Genomic DNA, 22,436 nt, shown 5'->3' with positions numbered 1-22,436 from the left:
CTGGACCTTGTCTAGGCTCATCAGCATAAAACCTGAATGAGTGGTTGCATACCAGCCCCTTTTATACCCGTATGTCCGGGGGAGTGGCATGCAAATACCACTCGTCAATTTTCATTGGCCTTTTATCAAAGACCAGAGGTGTTTCGGGCTCCCAAGAGTGACCCCTAGTGTCACTACATCGACACAATGTCTCGTTCCCTCCAACAGGGAACAGAGGTTACACAAGTAAAGTTTAATGTCTACATCATCTCATAATGATCTTGATAATGGGCACTTTGTGACATAACAAGCTTGATTAATGAAACATCTGGGTAAATCCAGGCCCTCTTATTGTCTATCACATGGCACAGACCATTTGTATAAGTGATTATAATCATACAGAAACATTACATGGAAGGGTATTGTTGGGGCATTGCAACTGTATTGGAACAACAGGTAAGCAGCAACATTATAATCTTAGGTAATGCAAAGGTTATGTTTTATGATAAAAAAAAAAAAAAGGAATTTTAATAATTAAATCTACAAAATGTATGCAAGGGTTCAAATTGTAAGATTGGTCCAATTCATCACAATAGTGGATTTTTACACTTTACAGATTAGACTGGGCTGTTTCCAGGTAAGACTGCCATTGGAAAACCATGTTTAAAATGTAATACATGAAGGCCGGTGTTATTCAGTTTAGCCTTGTCCTGAATTATCAGCATTCTCATGAATCACAAATTCACTGCTGCAAATCAAATGCAATTTTTTTTAGATAATCCTTTTCTGTTTTTAGACAACCCCAATGTCAAAAGACTTGGTTATATGGTCAATGTATTAAACATTTGGCAGAGAATGGCTTTATGGAAACCCTAAAATGGCCCTAAAATATACTATATGTTGAATTTTGGTTCAATTGATGTGTAAATGCTCCAAAATTAACTTTATTTTGCCACACTTGCCACAAATCGGAAATTGAGAATATTTACCAGCCATAAATATTTCTTATTTACCAGTCAAACATTTTTTTTCATTTCCTGCCATGAAACTGTATTTTGCATAATTGTAGTTAAAATATATTTTTGTCTCAATGACAGTGGGATTATTTGGCTCTTTTTAATAGCAAATTTGTCACTGATTCATTGGCAGCATCATATAAGAGAAGAGCAAGTCTCTGTCTCTCAGTGAATCAGCATCTGTCACAAATATGTGACAGACTATCGATTTTGTTCATATTTCTGTTTTGCTGGCTAAAAGTGTTTTTTTATTTATTTTTATTTTTATGGAATGACATGCAGCAGACGTCCCTATTATATGTCAGAAATCACTAAAATTGGTGCCATAAAATTTTACACCTGTCTCTGTGACAGCCCTAGGCTCGGTAAACAGCGGGGTACATCATTTGTTTAGCCAATCAGAAGAATTTCTGCCTGTCAATCATTGTGCACATTCACAGGGCAGCCTAAAAATGCTCGTATAAGTACCAGTATGGTGTCCTGCTCCCGCAAAACACTCAGGGTGAGACGGCAAAATGCTCAGGGGGCCCCAAAGCCCTCCATCTGCTCCAACACAACGGTGTCTGTGTGCGCGCGCATGTCTTTGGAGTGCATGGTTTTGGAAAGAGGGGGCGTGGCTAAATCAAAGGCTGGTCTGGTGGAAGTTCTAGAATGGCTAAAATCACTTACAGCACCTTTAATACAAAAAATATTCCACATATGTGTCACCACCAGGAATTCTTGAGAAAAAAAAAACTTAGATAAATGGCAAATTTTGACTGAGGTAAAAGTTGTTAGAAGAGTGGGAACAGATGTTTTCTATAGTAGATGGTTTAATCAGAACCGTTTGGTATATTATGTTGCAGGTCCTAATATAATTACCGGCCAATGAGTAAATAATTTCATGCCGAAACCATGTTTTTTCTCACATTTGGTTCTTGACAACTCTAAATTTTGGGTCCTACATGCAAAGAAAATCTTGTGACCAGGACTTTGGCTCAACACTTGAAAGTATGATCTCTTCAATAAACTATCATTTATCTCTTTCACATCTGGCTTCATGTTCAACGGTCCTGGGCAGCTCTAGATCTGGGATCTTCAGAATAATTAATGCTTGTGTACAATCATTCTGACGACATGGTATAACAGCTGATGGATATTTCAAAATATTGTCTTTAATTATTGAAAATAAGTCCATTGATATCTAGAATGTATGAAGTAAACATTTAAATGCATTGCCATATCAGAATATTTTCAGCATACCTCACATTATTCACATAAAAGTCCATGTTGACCTGGCCTTTTAAACCACTGTAGGATATCTGTGTAAACCATTCGCTGTGATTCAGTTTTGATTGGCAGTAATCTGCTCTTTGCACCTCTCCTGCAGGCCAACATCTCTTTCTGCAACCTCTGAATAGGCAGAGGGCAGTGCAGTGGTACTGGCTGATCCTTCCGCAGCCTGGTTGCCAGCTGGACCTTGTGATCCAGGACTAATTCTGTTCCCAGCCATAAGAGGACTGGTCCAACTCAAACTGCACAGAGCATCCAATGTGCCATCAGGGTCCACCATGATATCAATCACTAGAGATTGAAAGTACAAGGAAGAAATGATTATTTATTGAGTTTCTGTTTCAGATCTTTCATCATTCAATAGGCAACCGATGCCACTCGTTGAATTAAAACAGGCAACGTGATTGTCAGACAGCATGACTTTGAAATGTTTAGCAATGCATGATGCATTCTGATTCACTTCTTTTTTTTTTTTTTTTTTTAAAGTAGGCATTAAACAGTGTTTATTACACGGCTCTCTGGAATACTCGATTCTGATTGGTCAATGGAGCCATCTAGTGGTCTGATTTTTCTCAGTAACAATCGCACATCCTTATATCAGACCGCTCATCCAGGTGTGTGAGCCACCTTTCCTGCTTCTTAGATCACTGTGCGATCTCTACAAGTAAGCTAATAAAATAATTTTAACACAAATTAATGTTTCATGTGCATTTATATATATATATATATATAAGCAAGTAGTCTTTTAATAGCTCTTTTAATAAGATTTATTTCTTCTCACATAATTACATAATTTCAACGTAAATCAATGTTTTGCTGATCTCCCTGTCGGGGTTTATTTATGATAACAACCAGCTGACTGTACATTATCCCTTACTTACTGCTCACTAAGTACAAAGCAAGTATTTCATTCTGAACATAGCTAAAAACTCAGCAGTACAGCTTACCCAGCAAGTGTCGTTCCACTCTTTTCAGGTTTTGGAGTATGGATGAGATCTCCTGAGGGCAAAAAACAAAACAAAAACAAAACAACAAAACTTCTTTGACAACATAAATCTGACAGAATTTTATGTAACCAAATCTTTAGAGAGAATTTTAACATAGATAGGATTCCCACACTTTTTGACCAATGAATATGACCATGACTTTTCCATGCCCTTCGTAGTTGTTTGTAATGACTGTATAAGGGTTTTTAAAAACCACTGAAAAAAAAAAAAAAAATCACATATGAATCATTTAGAACAATGTGTGAATTGGTTCAATTGATTCTTTGTAAAGTATTTACTGAAAAGACTGATTAACTCATAAATCTGACACAAACGTCACAAATTGGACTTTTACACAAACTGGGAGTTTTACTCTAAACAAGAGCAATATCTAGCCAATATATTTTAGAGCTGAGCATCACTATGAAAATGTATATTATTTGCTGTAGAAATTTCCATGATTGTTCCAGGCCTGGAAAACACAAGTTAAAAATTCCATGATATTTTCAGCTTTTCAGTGAAACAGGGAACCCTGCATTGAGTTTTGATGCTTACAAGGAACTTTTTGTAAGCTGCAACTTTTTATTATTTTATATTATAAATATTATAGTTTTTTTGTAGCTTGTATTTGTCAAGAGTAGCTGTGTACTCCACCACTGCTAAATAAGTTTTTCTTATTCTTACCAGTAGTTGAGGGGTTCAACTGAGGACAGTCTGCACTACAGAGCTAAATTTGCTGACCTGTCACTGAGCAGAGTAGTGGCGACACAGGCTGTCTGTGGGACAGTAGCGAAAAAATAAAAATGGCACCAGCTGCATGTGGTGGGGCACCAGCGCGCAGAAATTAGTGATGCATTTATGTTGAAACAGTTCCAAATCCTGGTTAAGATTAAAATTGTTTTATTACGTGACTCAGATTTTAAGTATAACTACTACAGCTATGTAATAAAAACACACAGGGAACTATTAACTATTTAACCATTTATTTCACACACATGCACACACACACACACACGTTGGTGCGGCTATCCTTACGAGGACTCTCCATAGACATAATGATTTTTATACGGAATGAACTATAGATTCTATCCTCTAACCCTAAACCTAACCCTCACAAAAAACTTTCTACATTTTTATATAAAAAAAAATAATAATAATAATTTAGTATGATTATTTTTAAGCGATTTGAATTATGGGGACAATAGAAATGTCCTCATAAACCACATTTATAGCATAATACCCTTGTAATTTCCAGTTTGTAACCTAAAATAATTTCCTCTTAAACCACCCAACCCGTCCACACACACACACACACACACACACACACACACACACACACACACACACACACAAGTGATGTCACTGAGAATGAACTGTATATTGAGGAGCTTAATCAGGGTAGGAAGATAGTCAGGGTGGTGGAATCAGAGTAGAATTCCTCTATTGGCCATGTGTTTGTAAATATCAATGACCTCGTTTGATTCAACTGGGATGTCCCTCTCAATGGATAGCAGCGGAAGATCTGAGAGCCTGCCTACCCCACATCTGTTCCTGAGCTGGGTCTTGATCAGCTTCAGTTTAGAGAATGACCGCTCTACTGAAGCGGTTGTCACTGGCAATGTGGCATATATTTTGAGGAGCTTAGTCAGGGTAGGGAAAACTGTGTCCACATCATTGACTTTAAGGCACCTTAGCATTTTCTAGCATGTAGGGCAGCCTACATGGCACTGCACCACATTGTCTCCATTGGAAGGGCACCCACTAGGACACTTAATCACATTTCCTCACACATAGGGGCAACCATAAGGGCACTGCATCACAATTTTTCCACTGGAAGGGCACCCATTAGTGCACTGCATCATATTCTCTCCACTGGAAGGGCACCCAGAGGTCACTTCATCACGTTTTCTCCACTGGAAGGGCTCCCAGAGGGCACTTCATCAAGTTTTCTTTTGCACATAGGGGCACATTGGAGGGCACTTTACCACTTTTCCTCACACATAGGGGCACCCTAGAAGGCACTACATCACAATTTTTCCATAGTAAGGCCGCCCATCAGGACAATGCATCACAGTTTCTCGCATGTTAGGGCACCCTAGAGGGCACTGCTATGCTAAGTTATGTGTCAAAAGCTCAGTATACTTAATCAAAAAGGTCTTCCGATGAAAGGTCTGAGAAGTATGAACTCTGATATCTACTAAAAATGAAAACTTCATAGCACAGGCAATTCTAGAGCTTCAGACCCCCATCTTTCACTTGAAGATCCAGTTTGTGGTTTACTCTGTTTGTTAAGGTAGGTTGTGAGATAAATTTCAAATCACCTTGAAATGAAATTTTAAGAGAACATTCAAGTTGTTCACAATAAACAGAACAAAATATTCCCTTCTCACCTGATTAGAGGTCTTAAGGAGAGGCACCTCAATCTCTGCCTGTAGTTTTCGTTCAATCTCCTCCCACTTTTGGTCCTTATCTTTGAATAAAATCCTGCAGGAAAAGTAAACCACACTCAGCTATTTCAAAATGTGACATTAAAGAACTATGAATGTTTCGCATAAAAAGTACCACTGACATACACAGAACAGGGGCTACAGGGGCGCTAGCACCTGCCCCTTTCATTCACAAATTTAAAGGCACACTTTATAAATGCCCTTTTAAGAGGAGGTGCCTTTGAGAGTGTGGAGATTTAAGCTAACAAGGAACCCCCAAATTTCAGGGATGCACAAGGATCATTAGTCACATATAATTTCTGAAGACAATTTTTAACATACATATCAACATGAAATGCAAAGAATTCTATAAAACCTAAAGCTATGCACAAAAATTAACTCAGGATACCTGATTTTGTTGGCTGTCTTTTCCATGGCCTGTTTGATTTTAGCTGACAGCTGTGATACTGATGCCAGCAGCAAACTGTCCAGCACACCCTGTAGATGCAGAACAAGCAGAGAGTGGAACATTTTGTTATGATTTCAGTGTCAGAAACAAGATGCATTCAGAGAAAAATGCAATCCTTGACTTTTACTTTAACACCCTCTAGTGGAATATAGGTGGAAAATGAAGCTGAGCCTGTAAAGGTGCACTCACTCAGTAGTTTTTACATATAAAGAAATGAATAGTTTGGGGGAAAAATAAAATCATGTACACTCACATGAGATGAAGACCCCATAACAGTACACTAATGAAAGCTGTTTTATTTGACATGTAAATGGAACAAGTCACCTCATAGTAGACAATATATTGAGGGGGCCCACATTTCTGTTTATACCCTTGAACAATTTGCCCCATTCACTTCCATTGTGAGTGCCTCACTGTAACCTCGATATTCGCTTTTTGTTTTAAGAAAAAAAAAAAAGAATATTCCTTTAATGCAGCTTAACAATTTGATATTTTAAATGTGCGTATTTCAAACACAGTCAAAAGCTGCATGCCACTCTTAAAATATATCTGGACCTATCCTGGCCACTCCACTTCAAAAATTTTGCATGATACTGCATCCATGCCACTAGGTGTCAATAAAAGTCCAAGATGATGTCTGTGTCAGTTTGTGCAACATAAAAATGTACAGTGCACCTATAATTCCTACACCGTATGTAATTATAATGCTAATTTACAAGGTGCATGGACTAGTTTTAACCCCAGTTTAAACAGAATGCACCTCATCTCTGCTCCAGGTCCGACGGCGTATGGCGCGAGGATCTTGACTGCTGATACCGCCGCGAGGTCTTGAATCTACACTTCTGCCACAGATCTCTGGAGCACTACCCAGAACATCCTCAAACAGATGGTCGTCAACCTGAGACAGGTATAGAGATGACCTGAATGATGATACAGTATGTATTAACATCTTCCAGTGTTGATCTGAGATGCAGGGTTTAAACAGAAACCATGTCCATACGTTGGCTAGCAACTGTCCTCATACATTATGGTCCTGTTCAGTGTTGTGGAAGCTACTTTAAAACTAGCTTGCCAAGGTACAAGCAACTCATAATTTATAGTAGTTAAACTACTTTTTCAAAAAAGTATTTAGCTACATTACAAGCTACAAACAAATAATAGCCAAATACATAAAACATTTCTTGTGGGTGAACAGGGTATGGAAAAACTATAACTTCACTCAGCTGAATCAGTTATAATACTGAATTATTACTGTCAGACCCAGTCATGTTTATTATTATAAATTATACAGAAGTATTATTATTTTTGGGGGGAATACAGTTGTTTTATACAGTAGAAATATATTTCTGTCCTATTTACAACCTTTACATGGAGCTTTTATTTTGGTGGAAAACAGAGTGAAGTATGAAAGTGCAGTGTGTATTTGACAGTTTACAAAGTTTCTGATACAAATCTGGTAAAATGTTGTCATCTCATTGTTTTCTGAGATACTGTGTTGTATTTTTAGATTTGCATAATAACTTGAAGTGGTTGCAGATGTTCAGAATCACGCAAATATATAAACCTGCAGAAATTTGAGTGTGCTAAAAACATCAAGAGCCATGTGCGTGCACACAGAACAGTGCATCATTCTGAAGCACACACAGACCATGTACTCGTTACTGTAAGTTAAAACCCAGCTTTTAGCTGTTTAATAATCACACATTGCAATATCATGATTTTTAGGTTATTTTCATTCATTGTGTAGTCCTACAAGGAAGGATTGTGAAATAAGTCTAATGATGTGCTCTATAGGAAATGGAGTGCCATTTAATTTAATTGACTACTGAATTACGCAAAACATATCCTCTGCAGACTTGTCAATAAGTGTTGATTTAAGCACCAAATAATTAATTGCTCCATATAAATATAGATCATGCCCATGGATCTGGTAATGTAAATCTACAAAAATCTTCTCACTGAAGCTGATGGTGCAGAAGAAGGACTAACAGATTCAATCTCGCCAGCGACATCATGGATTTCACGTGCCAGCATGGCCAGATCCTTAGCCAGGTCTTGACTGATTCTAGAACAGTCAAAGGTAAACAGAGTATGATTTGATGAGCCAAACCAAAAATTTGTGATTGTATGTACAGTATCATCAGCATTAGAACGCAATTTTTTAACAATTTTCTATTTTTAAAAGTGGAAATAAGAAATGTTCCAGGTTCAATACAAGTTAAGCTTAATCGACAGCATTTGTGCCATAATGTTAATTAGCAAAAAAGACAATTTAAACTTGTCCCGTTTATAAAAAAAAATAAAAATGTTGGTTACATTAAGGGACTTACAATGGAGGTGAAAGACGCTAGTCTATAAACTTTAAAATACACTCTTTCAAAATTATACAAGTATTATGCCACAAGATATAAACTTTATTCATGTTAACATGAATTTATTGTGCTAAAATCAGAGATTTGCCACCGTTACAGCATTTACCTGATTAAATGTTTACGGCATTATGTCATTATATCAAGGTTAGTAATTGATTTTTTTCACACTAAAATCATGTTAACATGTTTAATTATTATGTCTCTTGGCTATACCTTTGTAACAGTGTGTATTTTAATGTTAATGTACCGGCACAATTTATTTCCAATGCAAGTGCCTTACTGTAACTGCGACTTTTACTTTTTTTTTTTTTTTTTTAAATAAACGAAGGACAAGTAGAAATTACTATTTGTGGTAATCAACATAATGCCACAAATTCTGTCGATTGAGCTTACCTTGCACTCAGTAATTTTTCCCCATTAAAAAAGTTTTATTCATAAAGAAATTAATTGTAATTTTGAAACATATGTATAAAATCATGACCGCTCACATGAGATGAGGACTTTAGTCATATCCATATAAAAGATGTTTTATTCTACATGGAGTAAAGGCGCCCTCATGGGGGCTGCCATTTTAGAATCACATGACCAGCTGAATACTGAATACTACTCACTAAATCTCAGTAACCGCCTTGTTATTGGACACTTTCACTCTTGGATCAAATTAATCATGGCTGATTGTGAATAGTGAATTTCTATAATGGCACCTGTAACTGAAAACTACTGATTTTGAATGATGCTGCATCCACACCACTAGGTGTCACTGTAAGTCCAAGATGACACAAGCAAAAAGTTATAGAGTGCACCTTTAAATTTAACCCGGAACATTTCTTTAACACCCAAATTCCAAATAAAATTTTAGTGAAGCTGATTGGAATGTTTTAGGCCTGAGGTGTTACCTGGCGATCTCCTCACTATGGGCTGTCCAGTCTCTCATGTAATCGTCTTGTTCTCTGCTGGACTGGTGTCGCAGCATAGAAATACCTCCAGGGCTGGGTGTTGCAGGGGCTGAACCCCCTAGCTGGGTCACACGTGGAGCCATTGGCCGTGGATGAGTGTGTTGAGTGGAGTGCCGGTTAGAGCCATACTCATCCTCAGAGGTAGAAGCATATTCAATTGGTACACGGCGCCACCTTCCACCAGCTATAAGGAAGACATACAACATACACGATTTGTTTTATAATAAATATTTTCAAAATTTTTTAAAATTAAAATTTTTAAAAGAATGTTACACATCCAGTACAAGTTCAGCTCAATCGACAGCATTTATAGTGTAATGTTAATTTCCACAGAAATTAATTTCAAATTGTCCTTCAATAAAATAAAAAGTAAGTAAGGCACTTATAATGGAAGTGAATGGGACCACTCCATACATACTGTTTCAAAAGTATAGCCAGAAGACTTAAACATTATAAATGTTAAAATAATTTTAGTGTGATAAAATTGATTTCAGGGTTAACAGGCTTTGCATTGTCATGGAAACTAAGTTTGAGTTTAAATTATTTTTTGTGGTAATCATAATTATGCCACAAATGCTGACAATTGAACTTAACTTGTATTGAACCCAGAACATTCCTTCAAATGAACAATTTTGTCATTAAATACTTCAAGTCATTCCAAACCCGTATGCTGTTAATTTCTTTGTGGAATATGAAAAGAGATTTGTGCATCTTCTGAAGCCATATCAAAACTTTGTATGAGCAAATGACTGAAATTTATGCTCGCGTTCAATTCAAATGCGGAGCCTTTAGATGCATTGCTACAGGTTTTACTTCATCGGTGCCAAATTCCATTGGCTTTCTCATATGTAACATATTCAGTGAATAACGACTTAGATTCCGGTCTGCTTTGGTGCGTTCAAAATGTCTGCTTTTCTACTACATGAAAAAAGTAACAGCAAATGGAATTGGAATGACAATATGAGTAAACAAATTCAGAATTTTCATTTATGGGTGCACTACTCCTGTAAAATCACAAAGTACCTCCCCTCAAATGTCTCACCTGCTGGCATACTTTGAACATAGGGAGCACCAGGACACTTATCAGGCAGTTTGGAAGCACTGTTTGCTCTGGCTCTGGGGGCCATCATAGAGGAAGAAACTGCTGTAGACCGGAGACCCAGCCGCAGTGCGCTATCAGGCGCAGGGCGTGGGACAAAGCCCCTGATCCTGCCTGGTGTAGCCTCTGAGTCACTCCGAGCTGAAGGAGAGCACACTCTCTGGCTTCGTGGTTGGGCAAGTGCTTCAATCCGAGAAAGGGTCCTGTGCCCAGCTGAAGGTCTTGATGCAGAACTGGCAGTAGAAGCCTCTGAAGCCACGGACATACGATCAGCATCAGCGAGGTCAGTGTCAGATGTGTCTCCCAGTCGTGCTCTTCGGAGGATGGAAGTCCGTGTTGGTCTTGGTCGGGGAAGGGTGGATGGTTTAGAAGTGGCCAATGCAGGTGCTACAGTTGTCTTTGTTCCTCTGGATTTGCCACTTGTTGGCTGTGCTGTAGAGGTAATATTTTGACCCCGGCCTTGAGGTCGTGTTGCAGAAGTAGTGTCCTGGACGAGCGAGGAGCTCAAGTCATCATCTGTCAGATCGAGAGAGGTCCAAGCTCTGGAGCTTGCTGAACCCGAGGGCTGACCTTTTCCTTTCCTTTCTGTTGTGCTGGTGTTCTTATTTGTTGTTTCACGGCCTGGATCTCCAGAAGAACGTTTCCTATGGGCCATCTTACGTCCTCCTCCTCCCCCAGCCTGGCTGACAGTGCTTGTCGTATCAATGTCAGATTCAGGTGAGACAGAGCCCTCAAGGGAGTAGCTAGGTGGATCTGCAAGGTCTGATAGAGTGGTTTCCAAAAAAGCAGCAACATCTTCTGAGTCTTTCAGCATGGTGGCAGTATCAATTCCCTCACTGATAACATCCATTTCCCTGAGTGGAGTTGATGCACCAGGCCCATCAATGCAAGGTATGAGCTCTAAGGGAACATTAGCACTTGGTCTTTCTACTGTAAAGCTCTCTTGCCGCAATAGAGGCTTCCCTGTCTTCTCCCTCTCCTCTTCACCTTTCTTTAGTCTCCCATCACCTCGTTTCTTCTCACCACCGCCAATCGGTTTAGTTTGAGCTCCTTGTTTACCAACTTTACGCCCCACCTCGCGAGTTTTGGTCAAAGCTTGTTTGCTTGCTTTGGACTGATCAAAGTCTGCGCTAGCTGAGGTTATTCCGGCCAATCTTGGTCCCGTTTTGGCGATTCTATTGAGTTGATCTACTTTCTCCTTAAGTTCTAGGTCTTGCTTCTCAGAGGAAGATGCTGTTCTCCTTGATTGGCACCTTGGGCCCTCAGGGGCAACTGGGTCCATAGCAGAATCTTCAGAAGGGGGCTGTGGGAGAGTCCTTCTCTTTCGATCTGAGTGCCCTGGTGCATTGATATCAGCTGTGGAAACACCACAAAATCTTTCAAAATCTAATCAAAATACAAAACCAAAGTGTTTTTATGTTTGATAGCCCTTAAAACAAAATAAGAACCTTTTTCATCTGTGGAAAGCATGGTGGGTTCAGCCCCAGATCCCTCGGGATCAGTCCGTATATGACTTGCAGCTAGACTAGCCCACTGTGAGACCCACCTTGGACCACCTACTACAACCAAGTCATCTGGCAACACCTATTGAAATTTATCACATGTTTTTTTTTTTAAATGTAAGTTAATAAAACTGATGTTTTTAGGAGGTTAATATCATTACTGTTTAAATTATGAGTAGCTTGTAGCTTGAAAAGCTACAATTTCTATGTAGCTTCCCCAACATTTGAGAGGACTATTTAGGGAAACTTGGCAAGAAATCTTTGTGGTTCCAAGAAGTTTTTGAGTGTCTTTTGAAATGGATTTCAATGTTCTTCAGAACAGTGAGCTGAATATTGTAGATATTCTTGTAATACCTCTGCACCAACATAACCAGCTTGTCTGGTTTCCATGGCTCCAGATCTTGGACAGATGGTTCCTATATCTGTCTGGTAATGAGGGAAACGCAGTTTTGTCAGGGCTTGATTTTCCTCCACCCCAAATACCTAAAACATAACACATTCAACACTATCAAACCGTCTCAGCAAATTGTATTTTGCAATTTTAAAAGTGGTTCCAAGTGTATACATTTTGACATCACCTAACATAAAATGGTTTTATTTTTATGCTACTGCAGCTCTACCTTATCAATCATACGCCTGGCCTCTTCCTCTTCTGCATTTTCATTTTCCAATTCAATTGTATAGGTCCCTCTGTCACTTTGGTCATCTATATGTCCCCTTTTAGAAGTCTCTTGAGACCCAGTGCTTTGCTCTCTGTGCACTTTGGCTTTCTGTGGGGAAGAACGGTTCTCTTTTATGCCAACTTCACCCCCTACTGGTGCCATCTTTTTAGCTACAGATGATGGTTTGTCCTGGAAGAGATCATCCCTCCCACAGAAAGGCCCTTCTGTCCTCAGCACACCCTGCCTTCCTCTGTAACGCTCCTGCATGAATGCCCTTCGGCTACTGAGCTGATCTCCCAGTGCATTCTCTGAGTCACTCTGTGTACCGTCCTCATGCTTACTGCCTGAAAGAAAAAAATGAAGGGAGAGAAACAGAGAGAAGGATAAAGTACATAACCATTGAGTTGTGACTATACTGTAGCAAAAGAAGTCCAGAAGGCATTACAACATTTATGCATGTCTCCTTGAGCAACATTACACAAATAAGCCCAACAGTAAAAGCCGTTTCACAATGGCCATGGCAGTCTCAAATTTCTAGTTAATTTTCAAAGAGAGGCACATGGTAAGCAGGAAATCACAGGCAGTTTTTCTAGCACCTCATAAGTGGTGTATTTTATTGTTTTGCCTTTTGTAAATAGCTTTTATTATGGGTCTGTACCAAAACCTAGTTAGTGTCCTCCAGAGGCAGCAATTTAAGACATCATGCACGGTATGCTCCCGACGCAAAGACTGTACCAAAAGGTAAGTATCTTAATTATGCTGCCTCCTAAGATTTCTAGTTTCAGCCATATTCTAAGGTAGCATCATATGTATCCTTCCCTGGGTAGGCGATCCCAAAATGCACTGTGATGAGTTTGCCGGAAAAATAAATCCAAGATGGTGGAAGAAGTGAGAGAAATTTAGATTGTAAATATACTTATAATCCATTCAATACTGAAAATTATCGATAAATAACAGTTTAATATGAAACAAAATCGACTATTTTACCCAAAATGTGTGTGTGCTGTGCGTATTTATGCTCATTAGAGTATTGTGTTGTTTCTCTTGCGTCACCTGTATTGAAATCAGTTGCAAGTTGATTCTTGTGTGCTGCGCATAAGGAGCTATATTTAAATGATGCGCGGAGCTGCTGCTATGTAAAGCGTTCCTAATCTGTCTCTTATGAGGTATTATTTCAGTAAGGATGCTGCCATTGAAGACAGCTGCCTATGTAGGAGACAGTGAGGCAGCTCACTAAGTTTTGGAACAGACCCATAGTGAGAGGTGTCAGTGAATTGGTGCAATGAATAACCATATTGTGATGAAAACCCCAGCAACAATTGCCCCTAAAATCGCAACACATTTTATCATCTTGACTTCAAAATTTGTACCCATACAAATCTCTTTGCCTTTTGTCATGGCCCATGTAAATTGGCCTTACCTACTCACTCATTTACTTTACCTCTAAGGCTCCTCAGCTGAACTGGTACATCACTTTTCACGCTGTCCCCATCATCCTCAACTACAGATTCAGAGCAAGCCAGGGGCAGCTCATTCTGTGCCAGCCAGTCCGCCACTTTAACCTCCGCCACCACCATGGCAGCCTGCAAGGCACTCAGCTCCTCCCCTGCCCCTCTCTTTGGCCTCTGACGATGGTCTTGGGCACCCTTTGAGGCCCGCTCTTTGCCCTTTCCTGAAGCCACTGTGTCAAACTCAATAGTGAAGGAGGCGTGTCCCTGTGCTCCGCCCTCTGATGCAGGGATTGTGAAAGCTGATGTGACTCCCTCTGTGCTAGTTGGTAGGCTTTCTCCTGTGTTTCCCCCTACTGGAAGAATCTCCTTACAGGGTATCTCAAAGTAGCTTGGCTCCTGGGTCCCCACAGTTTGTGGTGTGGTTCCTGGCTCCACCTGCTCCTTTGTAGTGTCCTTGAGGCCTGTTGGTTCATAAACAAACAGCGGCCCAAAAATTTTTGAATTGAAAAAAAAAATTTCTCCCAATTTGGAATGCCCAATTCCCAATGTGCTTTTTAAGTCCTCGTGGTCATGTAGTGATTCACCTCAGTCCAGATGGCGGAGGACGAATCCCAGTTGCCTCTGCGTCTGAGACCATCAACCCGCGCATCTTATCACGTGGCTTGTTGAGCATGTTGCCATAGAGACATAGCGTGTGTGGAGGCTTCATGCCATCCGCTGCGGCAACCATGCCCAATTCACCACGCATCCCACCAAGAACAAACCACATTATAGCGACAATGAGGAGGTTACCCCATGTGACTCTAACCTCCCTAGCAACTGGGCCAATTTGGTTGCTTAGGAAACCTGGCTGGAGTCACTCAGCACGCCCTGGGACTCGAACTAGCAAACTAGCAAACTCCAGGGGTGGTAGCCAGCATATTTTACCACTGAGCTACCCAGGCCCCCGAATTGAAAACTTAAAACACACTTAAAATATGTGTTGGGTACAGTGCCTAAAAATTGCTACAAGTCTATCAAGAATGAAAAAAATTCATTTCTTCAACCTTCATTTCAACCAACTGGTCTCAAGGTTATTTTTAGGGCATACTCACACTAGGCCCGGTTGCCTTGTACCATCTACCGTGCCCAAGCACGATTGTTCCCCCTCCCCACTCCCCCGCTGGCCTGCACTCACATTGTACTTACCGTTCCCGGCTTGAGCACGCGTACGTCATTATGATGCAACTTTTAATTTTGAAGAAAACAGGAAGAAAAGCGCTCTCGCAGAGCACAATGGAGTCCATCATTGTAACGTTACTTTCTTTGTGGCTTATTAGGAGTCGTTTGGGGCACGGTGACACACGGCCCTCTCACATGCCTAATTGTCGACAGCATCATACCACTGGAATTTATCCTTTTCGAGCTGCCAGATTTACGGAGTGCATTCTGTACCATCAGATACTGAACCTGCAGTTTTTTTCAGCTTGTCACATCATTGCTCAATTGTTCTTTGATATCCACGAGCATGAAGATAGTCGCGAATTTTACCAAATATCTCGTAGTTCTTGTGTGTTGTATCCAGTTGTTCCTGTCTGCCCAAATTTCCAGTAAACACTGCACCTATGCTATAGACCAAAGTGATCCCTTTGCCCAGTCGCATCATTGACGTCATGTTTCGAGTTCCGTGCTCGGTCACGGTTAGCGATTACACTAGATGCGTACCATGCCTGAGCCAACTGAACCATGCCCTAACTCACCTCTTCAAGCGGGCTAAGGCACGGTTCAGCATACCATGCCCGGGCATGGAACAGAGTGATCACACTAGTCAAACAAACTGGACTTTGGGGTCAAACATGCTCGGGCATGGTTCAGATTGCCTAGTGTGAGTACAGCCTTAGTGGATGTACTTTAAGTCAATCACAGGTGTCCTAGCAGAGTAACCAAAGGTGAAGTTAATCAAATTAACTATGGACATGTTCCACTAAAGTTTTGACAACCAGAAAGTATCAAATACTTTATTTTCTTTCCATTACAAACCTTTTAGTGAAATATTTTGCTTGTGCAATCTTTCTTTAAAATAAACACCACTTGGTTTGATATTTTCTTATCTAATGCAATGGCATTCATACCTTTTAAATGTCTTAAGTGTCTAAATTCTTGGGAAGCAGGAGCCAAACTGTGACACATAAAATCAGATGTTGTCAGAAAATGACAACGAACCATCTTACCTGCTTCACACCTGACTTGTTTTTCGTCAGAAGCCTTTGTGTTATGCTTCACAGAATTTTCATCATCTGCGTCCCCTTCACCCCACCAAGATGGCTGCCCATACAGAGGGGTTCCTCTGTGGAGCACAGCTATGTCTCCTGAAAGAAAGACCATACTTTGAATCTTTGGAAGCCACATGGAAGTCTTTTTAAACTCAAAACACGCTCTCTTCCCACCTGCAACCTTCTCTTCTGTCTTTGGTGGTAGTTCTAGTGGCTTGGCTCCAGCATCTTTTCCTCCCTCTGCCCCTTTGACTTCTAGACTTTTGGTGGATTCCCCTGATGGGGAAGGCTTCATGGTTAGCTGAAGCTGACTGGTGAACTTTTCATGCTGTCCATGAACGTAAATGTAAGAAGGTCAAGACAGAAGGCAAGATACCATAGTTCAATAGCTCTGACTGTTGTTGCTCAAATACTGATGCAGAGATTGTCAAAGGCCTTGACATACAGTACCAGTCAAAAGTTTGGACACAGTTATGCTTAAATTCTTTATATAGAAGACAATAAGTGTTGTAGACAAATATAGATTTTCTACTATTTGCCAGGTTAAAACCCATACTTTCATTTGATTTATTTCATAGTTTGATGACTTCACTGTTACACTAAACTGTGGAATATAGTTATAATTAAAAGTGAGTACTTGTGTCCAAACTTGTATCTGGTAGTGTATTTATACAGTTTTACTTTAGTAGTGTGCTGGCATTACCTTCAGAGCCTCTTCTGGAACATGTAACTCTCCACGTATGACTGTAAATAAATTGGTATGTAAGCTGGGTTAAGGAGGAAACTATACACATATACGAAAAGATTACTCTTAGTTAAAGCATATTATTGGTCCAATCGTAGGCAACACCCACACTAATACATTTTTAGTTAAGGAAAAAGCCATTCTAGAGTGAATGAGAGGCATTAACGTTGCAAAATTAATACATTTTCACATAATTGTGTAGTCGAGGCCTTAAGTACATAGTATAGATGTTTAACAGTGGTATAATTTGCAGTAAATTGTTAACTTATCAGCAAATATATGTTATATTGTGTTTTGAACAAAACAACTAAAGTAGAACAAAGCCAACAAAACAATCAAAAGGTGATTTATTTTGCGTCTGAAAGGATATCATATCCAAACCTTAGCTTGTCACCCATTTTCAAAGTAATATACTGCTGTTCCTGTATACGAACATCATTCACAAATGTCTACGGAAGAAAAAGGAGGTCAGCTGTCACATATGCTTTTCATATCAGCAGAGACTACATTCAGCATATTTATAGTCACAGAAAGAATATCTATTATGAACAGAAACAGAAAATGTCTCACCCCATTGAGACTGCCCAGGTCTTTGACTTTATGCTCATCTGTAGCTACTTCATAATTGATGACAGCATGCTGTTTGTCTACACTGCGAGACTGTCAATAAAAAGGGAAGTTTATAGCTTTTTATTATGGGCATAATTATATGCTGCATGATTGGTGGATGGCTGGAGGATGATCCTCAGTTGAAAGTATTTGTGAATTTGCACCAGATTTAAATTTGTAAGTCTGACATGTTCAGAATTGATTAATAACCACAGCAGAGAAGTTACATTCTGTGTTTAAGTTAGGTAAATAGTAAATTGACATTTCAATGGTGTCAACTAGTAGAGATGTCCACAACAAGTGAAGATGAGAAAGTTTTGTTTTATTTTGCATCACTATAAGAAAAGTAAAAGGAATAAAACCTAACAACAAATAACAATAACTTAACATAACATAACATAACATAACATAACATAACATATACACACATAAACAACAAAACCACCAGTATGTACAGTGTATTCTATATTGATATATTAAGGTGGAAAGAAAATTAATTTTCAAAAAAGTTAACTAATTTAGCCCATTTTCTCGAAAGTTCCACTTGCAGAACATCCTTTTTGTAGGCAATATTTAATAAAATAATTTAAGTTGGACAGCCGACATTTGTACACTTAAGGATGTTCCATTTAAAGTGTCCTAAAGACATCTCTCCACACAATAGATACATTAATATGGTCTTCCAATAACACCTGAAGTACTATGATGGCGAACTAACTTTAGTAACTTTTTGTGTTGTAAGGCAAAGTTATATATGTCTGATATGAAAACCAATAATGAAGCCAGGCCATTATGGCATCTTTAAAGAATGAAGGAAGATTATAAAAGGGTGTTAGTATTTTCTCTACTCACATCCTATCGCAAGGAAGTGTTTGGCATAAAATGAAACAGAGTGTAGTTGTTTACTTTGACTTTCCCAAACAACTTTGCTACTTGTCACATATTGGCTTATCCAATCGAAATTTATCCAGTGAAACATCCTGAATGCATCCTGGACATCAGCAAAGCACCACCACTCACCAGTCATTTAACCACTGCACTAAAACAAGAGTTTAAGCTTTGCCTGTTACGAGCGGCTTTAAAAGGAAATAACCATCCGATCAGAATATTTGAAAAAGCAGATACATACACAAGCACGAGAACTTCACAGAACTTCTTCAGTGTGTCTGATATCAACATGCAGTGGCACAGATGAGAAGCGCCCTCAGCAAATTTAGGTTCTCCAGAAAAATAATGGATAGTTCTGCTCGAAATGTTGCGTTTGTGCTTAGATTAAATTTCAACTGCATCTGGGAGAAACAGTGTGCCATTTTTTTTCAAACTTTCTTTGTCTTTTATGACTTTTTTGCGGTTTATTATCATACAGTAGCACACTGACAGACTGACTGATGTATGTCATCATGAAATCAAAGACCCTCCCCTCGAAATCCGAACACAAGTGGTCACAGGAGATGCATTTAAGAGACTAGGTGTAAACAGCAATGTGTCCCGCTTAACCACATGTAAACGGATCACCGAGACGCATCTGAATACCGGGGTCTAAGTTTCGAACTACGTTTAACTTGACGCAGCGTTATAAAAAGGCTGTGTTTATGACATGACACAACCAAAGTGAACAGTCTGAAGTGCAGTTGTCTGATGCATGTACACACTGAAACATCCTTAGAAAAGCCTTATAATATGTCTACCTCAGACAGATTGATGAATTCAATTGCAAAATGGAATACTGTGTGGACTGTGGGGCATTTTTTGCAGTGCCTAATTAACGCTTTACTTGTCTGCCACAATTAGGTAATGGGTTTTATTAGTATTTATTATATATTATATTTAAAATGATTAAAATATAATTATTTATAATGATTTTTATCATTATTCATTTAATTGTTTTTATTTGTGGGCCTTTCTCAGCAAGTATTGATATATGCAATGATTTTGATTTTTAATTATGAGTAATTTTATATTTTTATTTGTGTCTATCAAGTTACAAATAAAAACAGAAAATAATCATTATTTATTAGAATAATTAAAGTATTTAATTCACTGTATTTTCCAAAATATGCATTATTTATATATATATATATATATATATATATATATATATATATATATATATATATATATATATATATATATATATAATTTAATATGTTATATTTTATATCTATTTTTATTCCTGCAAAAAAAATAAAAATAAAATAAAATAACTGCCAGATAAGATTTTGATCATAACACCCACCCCCAGTGTCAATATAGGGTAAAATCCTATTTATGTCCAGATGTAAATATAAAGAGCCATATATGACTTTATGTCAGAACCAAGAACTTAAATAAAGAAATGATGTGCCCAAGGAGAACTGACTGTATATTTGATACAGTGATATTCCCCCATCTGTGCATGAGTAACAGTGATTGAGTCACCTGCAGCATAAGCTCACAGTCGTCCCGTCCCACGAAGATCATTTCCCGGGGAAGGCGGTGCCTTGTTCCCCCGCCACTGATGAGGAACCAGGTTGTCAAACTCATCTTGACTTAACCTAGCCTCCTGTTTTGCCCTGTATCTCTTTCTAGGTCATTCTGTTGAGAGGTCAGTTACAGGCAAATGGAATATATAATCTTAACTTGACCATTAAATTATATGGAGGACAAAATGTCATGTATCTATACTGAATGACAAAGATGCATCTGGGCTAAAATTAAGTTGATACAGCCTATGGATGACAATAAAGAGAATACTGTATACTGTACCTCTAGGCATGAGCAATGCTTTTCATAGTATATGGATGTGTTATTTATGCAAAAGTCACTGATGCTAAGTATACCCTGTGGAAGAGGATTTTCTCCATTCCTGAAGAAATGGGATAATTTCCTGCTCAGTGCCAGGCAAGCAGCTGACTACTCTATCAACTTAAATAATGGATAAAGAGGGAAACATCAAAAAATAGGAATATGTGTAACTTCCTCAAGGCTTTCCACTGCTTTAGGGCTAATTTCATTATGCTTTTTCAACATCCAATAAGCAAAGGCTATCAAATGAGACAAAAATAAGTGATGCTGAACTTAATAGAGGCTGATAGAGACAAACAACATTTAGGGCATTCCTTTACCAACATCAAAGTTACGATATTTGACAGAGGTAGGCTGTCAAAAACTCGTATTCTGTTTTAAACGTCCTGCTAAATAAAACATAAAATGTATTTAATACATTACTCCACCAGTAGCTATGGGTTATGTTGTAATTTAATTAAGCCTGTCAAGAACATGTCCAGGACATATTTAACAAAAGAGAAAAATAAAATTGTATAATGTGCATGAAGAAAATGAAGCCTATTTTTACATTGACATCATTTTCATGATAGTCACCCTTTCTCATAATGCGAAACAATTCTAAGTATCATTGTGAAGATTTTTTATTTTTATTTATTTTTTTATTTTTTTAGTTTTATTGACATTCACCATACAAGCAGTAAGTCCGATCCTTATTTGCATATACGCATCATCATTAGAAAAACAGAGCATCATTTACATGTGAACGGAGATCGCTTGTTTCACCATTAATCTCTGCCTCTACCTTCAAGCATTGGCCTTGTTATGCCTTATACACCGGTAATGACACACTCATGTTTATTCTAAGAGACAGTCGGTCACTATACACACCCATCGAATATTTTATTATGTGTTTCTTCCATATACAGTGATCGATAGCGATCGGATGAGCGTTTAATCACACACATTTGACGCCTTGGGGGAGACACACAAATCCACGCACGTACAAATATTTTTAAAATACAGTCTGCTACTGTTGTATTACGCAGCATCAGACGGCGTTAGAGACATTCAGTCCGTAATAGGCCAGATCACTCGCTTGTATGGAGCTCATGACAGCCAATTTCTTATTTCCATCAAGCGAAATATTTGCTGTTAAAATTTAACAACTTGGAATGGTCATCTTGAGTGTGGTCAGTAGGCAAAAAAAAAAAACAAAACAAAAAAAAACAGAGCACATCACTTACCCGGTAAATCCCAGAATATTTATGCAATAAATGACATCCGCATGTTCTTGATCACGGAGCAGCACTTCTCTGCCCATCCCAGTCTGTAGTGCAGTTACGTTTATTGACACATGATGGCGCTGCAGTGTCAAGAAAGAAGCAGATGGTGATTGGTGTCGAATGTTTTTGGGAACTTTTATGTGTGAATAAATAGTATATCTGTGCCTGTTTAGATTTCAGGCTTGTCGTTCCAGAGAGATACAGTTAAGTTTGTATTATGAACGTAATATAAAAAACTATAAAATAACATCATTTTACCTGTATTTGGCTTTTTATTAAATGTTATTTATTAACAGCCTATATTCAAAACGATTTGCGTATTTTTAAGATGAACACATTTCAGTTGCATAACAAATTTCCATCAAACTGAACTGAGTAAACTTTAACAAAATTAATGAAACTTCAATATTTGTAATTATTTTTATTTAACTTATATATATATATATATATATATATATATATATATATATATATATATATATATATATATACAGTATATGGGGGGGGGGGGCTCTGTGAGGGCCATGCCATCTGTTGCAGGGCTCCCTGTTCTTCTATTCTATTCTATTTGCAAAAGTAATGTTTGGGAGT

The 22,436-nt window shown here is 38.5% G+C and overlaps 1 protein-coding gene across 3 annotated transcripts; it reads right to left on the bottom strand.

Annotated features, from left to right (window-relative positions):
• Positions 1–132: 132 nt before the first annotated feature.
• LOC127448697 (centrosomal protein of 170 kDa-like) lies at positions 133–21,880 on the bottom strand. 3 transcript variants are annotated; one of them, XM_051711424.1, is made up of 19 exons: positions 21,807–21,880; positions 20,215–20,370; positions 17,758–17,847; positions 17,558–17,636; positions 17,146–17,204; positions 16,617–16,770; positions 16,401–16,538; positions 14,181–14,651; positions 12,698–13,083; positions 12,432–12,560; positions 12,024–12,159; positions 10,519–11,931; positions 9,417–9,660; positions 8,108–8,213; positions 6,909–7,046; positions 6,089–6,177; positions 5,644–5,737; positions 3,215–3,266; positions 133–2,558 (listed from the first exon to the last, which is right to left on the bottom strand). In XM_051711424.1, the coding sequence occupies exons 2-19, from the start codon at positions 20,317–20,319 to the stop codon at positions 2,320–2,322; spliced, it is 4,122 nt and encodes a 1,373-aa protein (XP_051567384.1). In that variant the 5' UTR covers positions 20,320–20,370; positions 21,807–21,880; the 3' UTR covers positions 133–2,319. The 3 variants fall into 3 exon arrangements, with proteins under 3 accessions (XP_051567384.1, XP_051567385.1, XP_051567386.1); XM_051711425.1 differs by lacking the exons at positions 17,758–17,847; positions 20,215–20,370; positions 21,807–21,880 and having other exon boundaries at positions 17,146–17,186; positions 17,569–17,597; XM_051711426.1 differs by lacking the exons at positions 133–2,558; positions 3,215–3,266; positions 5,644–5,737; positions 6,089–6,177 and having other exon boundaries at positions 6,914–7,068.
• Between the last annotated feature and the right edge of the window lie 556 nt (positions 21,881–22,436).

Source organism: Myxocyprinus asiaticus, chromosome 12, assembly GCF_019703515.2.
Source record: "Myxocyprinus asiaticus isolate MX2 ecotype Aquarium Trade chromosome 12, UBuf_Myxa_2, whole genome shotgun sequence".
Classification (NCBI taxonomy): Eukaryota; Metazoa; Chordata; class Actinopteri; order Cypriniformes; family Catostomidae; genus Myxocyprinus; species Myxocyprinus asiaticus.
The sequence above is the reverse complement of the archived record's forward strand: the minus strand, read 5'-3'. Positions and strand labels throughout refer to the sequence as shown.

Coding starts and splice junctions, on each gene's coding strand:
- LOC127448697 (XM_051711424.1), bottom strand. CDS start 20,319: ATGAGTTTGACAACCTGGTTCCTCATCAGTGGCGGGGGAACAAGGCAC. Junction 12,561..12,697: donor CCAGGCGTATGATTGATAAG/GTAGAGCTGCAG, acceptor GTTATGTTTTAG/GTATTTGGGGTGGAGGAAAA. Junction 7,047..8,107: donor CTTCTGCACCATCAGCTTCA/GTGAGAAGATTT, acceptor TACCTGTCTCAG/GTTGACGACCATCTGTTTGA.